This window comes from Camelus ferus, chromosome X (genome assembly GCF_009834535.1).
Source record: "Camelus ferus isolate YT-003-E chromosome X, BCGSAC_Cfer_1.0, whole genome shotgun sequence".
In the NCBI taxonomy this organism is placed as follows: Eukaryota; Metazoa; Chordata; class Mammalia; order Artiodactyla; family Camelidae; genus Camelus; species Camelus ferus.
The window spans coordinates 71,646,994-71,652,322 of record NC_045732.1 but is presented as its reverse complement, the minus strand read 5'-3'; the positions used below and the strand labels follow the sequence as shown (position 1 = coordinate 71,652,322).

The 5,329-nt window shown below is 46.9% G+C and overlaps 1 protein-coding gene across 1 annotated transcript; it reads left to right on the top strand.

The window, feature by feature from the left end:
• Window positions 1–324: 324 nt before the first annotated feature.
• GPRASP1 (G protein-coupled receptor associated sorting protein 1) lies at window positions 325–5,069 on the top strand. Its single transcript, XM_032475291.1, has one exon. It carries the CDS (start codon window positions 591–593, stop codon window positions 4,725–4,727), a length of 4,137 nt encoding a protein of 1,378 aa, XP_032331182.1. The 5' UTR covers window positions 325–590; the 3' UTR covers window positions 4,728–5,069.
• The last annotated feature ends 260 nt before the right edge of the window (window positions 5,070–5,329 follow it).

Genomic DNA, 5,329 nt, shown 5'->3' with positions numbered 1-5,329 from the left:
CCAGGAGTGATTAGGGTCTGGTTTGGGTGCTTCTCAGCCTCTCCCATTGCCAAAACACTTTCCCACAATTTTCACACCTCTTTTGTAGCTGGCAAAGCAGTGTGGCAGCTCTGGGAGTAAAGGGTGTGCGCAAAATGAGGGTGGCAGAGAGACCTGATAACCTAACTGTCCCACTAAGCATTAAAGGTCCAGTCTCTCTGTGTGTGTTTGCGTGGAGCGACACAATTGGAAGAGACTCAAAGCCCCATGTCATTCTCTCTTCCTAGATTGATCTCCAGTGGCAGCTCTTGTGGTGTGGGATTTGGGGCTGACCACCACCCTCAACAGGTCTGCACCCACCCGGGAGCCATCCATCTTCCCCCAGCTTGCTTGTGCTTCCTCTTCTCTCTGTCTGCAATATTGGCTGAGGCTGGGCTTGGGAAGGAGGCTGACTGCCTGCTGGACTGGTGATTGACTAACTTTTGTTTCCAACTGTATCACCTGAATCATCGAAAGATTAGAGTGTGAAGATCCAGTACTGTGACAGATCTGTGGTAGAGACTGAGACTGGGATAGGAGTGTTTAACGGGGCCTCCCTTGTAACTTGTACTATGACTGGGGCTGAGGTTGAGCCTAGCGCCCAGGCCAAGCGTGAAAAGAAGCCTGGAGAAGAGGTTGGGGGTGGAGCTGAGAGAGAGAATGAAGTCCCAATGGTGGTCAGACCTAAAGTTAGGATCCAGGCCCAGGCAATGCCTGGGGCAAGGCCCAAAACTGAGTCCAAGTCTATGGCTGGGGCACATCCTAAGACTGAAGCTAAGGCAATCCCTGGGGCAAGGTCTGTGGATGAAACCTATTTATGGGCCAGGACTGAGTTTGATGCTGAGGCAATTCTGAAGACAGAAGGAACATCCCAAACCAATGCTATAGCCTGGCCACTGGTCAATACAGAGTCGGATTCAGTTGCTAACACTAAGACTTTGTCTATGGAGAGGGAACTGGTCAATATGGATGCCGAGTCCTTTCCTGGCACCAAGGTCAAGTCCCAGTCAGGAATTCAGCCTTTGTTTGAGTCAGAGGGTGAGACCAATATGGCCTCCTGGTGCCATCCTAGACCTACATCCAGAAAAGAGAGCTCTCAAAATTGTGATTTCAGATGGGTGGATAGATCCTCTTTGAGTTCCTGGTACTGGAATGGAGAAGAGGTCAGTACAAGGCTTCGTCCTAGAGACCGGGTAAAGGCCAGTACTAGGTCCAGGCACATGGCCAAAGAAGAAGCCATGTTTAGGCCCAAAACCAGTCGGGAGCTCTATATTGTATCCAGTTCTGGTTCTGAGGATGAATCTCTTAAGACATCCTGGTACTGGGCCAGAGAAAAGTCCAGTATCCGGTCTAGGCCTAGGGAAGAGGCCAATAGTAGGTCCTGGTTTAGGTCCAAGAAAGAAGTCTCTGAGTCCAGTTCTGAGTCTGAATGTGAGGACAATGTAAAGTCCTGGTTCTGGGCTGGGGAGGAGGCCAAATCCAGGTCGAAACCCAGAGCCAGGAAAGGGTCCAATGTCAGGGCCAGGCACAGGGCCAAGCGAGAAGCTTCCATTGATTTCATGTCTGGGTCTATAGATGTAGTCAAAAAAGATTCCTGGTTCTGGCCTGGAGAGAAGACTAATAACTCGTTGAGGCCCAAGTCCAAGAAAGAGGTCAGGGCCAGAGCAATGGCAAAGGAAGAGGCCAAAATCAAGGCCAGACCCAGGGCCAAGCGAGAAGCCAGGTCAGAGGAAGAGTTCCTCACTGGGGCCTGGTTTTGGGCTGCAGAAGAGTCCAACATAGTGGGTGGGGCCAGTGTCAAGTCCTGTTCTCAAGTGGAGGATGAGTCCATTGTTGGCAGTTGGTTCTGGACTGATGAAGAAGCCAATATGGGGACTGAGGCCAGAAGTAAATTCAGACCAAAGACTGAGAAGGAGCCTATTGGCAATTCTATGCTTGGAACTGGAGGAAAGACCAGTGTAGAAACTGAGGCTGAGGACACTTCCAAATCTGTGGCAACAGATGATAAAGAAAAGGTCATTGCTGGTTCCTGCTTCTGGGCTAATGAAGAAATCAATCCAGAGGCTGAGGAAGAGACCATTTTTGGGTCTTGGTTTTGGGTCACCGATGAGGCCAGTGTGGAAGCTAGTATTGGGGCCAGCTGTGGGTCCAGGCCAGGGTCTGAGGAAGAAGAGGTGATTGGTCCCTGGTTCTGGGCTGGAGAAGAAATCAGTACAGAGGCTGAGTTTGGAGAAGAGGCTAGGCCAGCAGCTGAAGAAGAGACAATATTTGGGTCCTGGTTTTGGGCTGGAAACCAGGCCCAGATGGATTCTGGGGCTGAAGTCAGTTGTGACACCATGCCAGGGGCTGAGGAGGAGGAGCCCATTATTGGGTCATGGTTCTGGGCTGGAGTAGAAGCTTGTGTGGGGGCTGAAGTCAGCAACAAGTCTAGCCTGGAGGACAAGGAAAAGGGTATTATATCATCTTGGTTTGGGACCACAGAAGAGGCCAGTATGAAGTATACCCAATGCAAATTTATGACAGCTGCTGAGGAGATCAATAATGAGTCTAGCTTCTGGTCAGAAGATCCCTGTGTGTTTTCTGCCAATGGATGCAGATGGAAGTCTAGGCCAGAGGAGGAACAGGACACTGTTGATTCATGGTTCTGGTCCAGAAAGTACACAAGGCCAGAGACCATTGTAGGGCCCTGGTTCTGGGCTGTGGAAGAGGGCAGTATAGATGATAGGACTGAAGGAGCCAAGCCACCTAGCAAGGAGGAGATCATGATCACATCCTGGTCCTGGAAAGGGGATAAAGCCATTATAGGGGCTCCAAACAGAGAAGAATCCAGGCCAGATGCTGAAGAGGAAGACATTGGTTCTTGGTTCTGGGCCAGGGAGGAGGACAGGCTTGAAACAGAAGCTAAAGCTAGAGAAGACGACAGGCTGGCAGCTGAAGAGGAGGTTATTGTTGGGTCTTGGTTCTGGACCAGGGAAGAGGCCATTAGGAAGGAGACTGGCATTTGCAGCAAATACAGCCCAGAAGCTGAAGAGGAAGAAGTCACTATTGAGTCCTGGTTCTGGGCTGAAGAAGAGGCCAGACTGGAGGCAGGGGCTAGTTTTGAGTCCAAGCATGGGCCTGGAGAGGAAGAAATCATTGTTGGGTCCTGGTTTTGGGCTGAAGAAGATGTTATAGAGGTTGGACCTCAGGCAATAGAAGAGACCATATCGAAGTCTGAAGAGGAAACCATTTTTGGATCCTGGTTCTGGGCTGCAAAAGAAGTCAGTGTAGAAGCTGAGACATGTGCGTCTAAACCAAGAGAAGATGAAGAGATGATTGTTGAGTCCTTGTTCTGGTCTGGAGACAAGGCCATCGATGACACTAAAACTGTGGCTACTTCTGAGTCCAGGCCTAAAAATGAGGAAGGGGCAGTTATTGGGTCCCATTTTGGAGCTAAAAATGAGGCTAATAACAAGACTGGTAATGGGACCAACTGTGAGTTCAGGACAGCAGCTGAGGAGGACGAGGCCATAGTGGGGTCCTGGTTCTGGGCAGGAGATGAGGCCCATTTTGAATCAAATCCTAGTCCTGTGTACAGGGCCATTTGCAGGTCCAGGTGTTCAGTTGAGCAGGAGCCTGATGCTTCACGCAGGCCCCAGAGCTGGGAGGAGGTTACTGTTCAGTTCAAGCCTGGCCCATGGGGTAGGGTTGGCTTCCCATGCCCAAGCCCCTTTAGATTTCCAAAAGAAGCAGCATTTCTGTTCTCTGAAATGTTTGGAGGAAAGCCCAAGCACATGGAACCGAGCCCAGAAGGGGAAGAGCAGGAGTCTTTGCTGCAGCCTGATCAGCCTGACCCTGAGTTCCCATTTCAATATGATCCATCCTACCGGTCAGTCACAGAAATTCGAGAGCATCTTAGGGCCAAAGAAAGTGCAGAGCCTGAGAGTTGGTCCTGCAGCTGCATACAATGTGAGCTTAAAATTGGTCCTGAAGAGTTTGAAGAACTCCTTCTGTTAATGGACAAAATTCGAGATCCTTTTATTCATGAAATATCTAAAATTGCAATGGGTATGAGGAGTGCTTCTCAGTTTACCCGCGATTTCATTCGTGATTCAGGTGTTGTCTCACTTATTGAAACCTTGCTCAATTATCCCTCCTCCCGTGTTAGGACAAGTTTTTTGGAAAATATGATTCACATGGCTCCACCTTATCCAAATCTGAACATGATTCAGACATATGTGTGTCAAGTATGTGAAGAAACCCTTGCGTATAGTCTGGATTCCCCTGAGCAGTTATCTGGAATAAAGATGGTTAGACACCTCACTACAACTATTGACTATCACACACTGGTTGCTAAGTATATGTCTGGGTTTCTATTCTTATTAGCCATGGGCAATACCAAAACAAGGTTTCATGTTCTGAAAATACTACTGAATTTGTCTGAAAATCCTGTCATGACAAAAGAACTGCTCAGTGCTGAAGCAGTGTCAGAATTTATGGGCCTTTTTAACAGGAAAGAGACAAATGACAATATTCAGGTTGTTCTAGCAATGTTTGAGAATATTGGTAACAACATTGAAAAAGAGGCATTGCTGTTTACTGATGATGATTTCAGTCTTGAGCCACTTATTTCTGCATTCCATGAAGTTGAGGAACTTGCTAAGAAACTGCAAGGCAAAACAGATGATAAAAATGACCCCAAGGTAGACCCAAAAAATGATTATGATTAATCACTTGCCTGTGACTGTCCTTACGTTCCTGAGTTATAATCCTTGAATAATGCTTTGGCTTTCATTTGATTCTATGTTATAATGTACATCTTTAATGCTGTTACTAACTTTGCCCAACTGTGTGTGTGAGTTGAATCAATCTTCTCATGCCAAATGAATATTAGAACTAAAAGCACATTTGTTGATACTTGTTTTTGTCCAGATTGTGAATTTAGTATTTAAGCTTATAGTGAACTGAGCCATCATAAGTAAGCTACCCTTCTGATTGTTGTTCCAGTGTATTGATGTCTATTTGAGTCGTGTTGTGTTTTCAATAAAGTTCTATGTTAAAGTTGGCAGAAATCACTGTTCTCTTTGAACTTAGAGTATACATGCAAAGATAGCATATGAGCACATAGAGATAATGTATGAATAATAATGCTCCTTGAGAAAGTTTATTTTCATAGCTTTAACTGCAAAGGTTACTATGGGCTGCTACTCAGTGTGTGCTTCAGAGAAAAAGGACCCAATTAATTTGGGCTCTGAAATGTAGGAACAAGGTTGAATGTTGTGAAGAAAAGCTTGGAGCTGTAAAAAGTGTTCCTATACAAGTGAGGTATCCA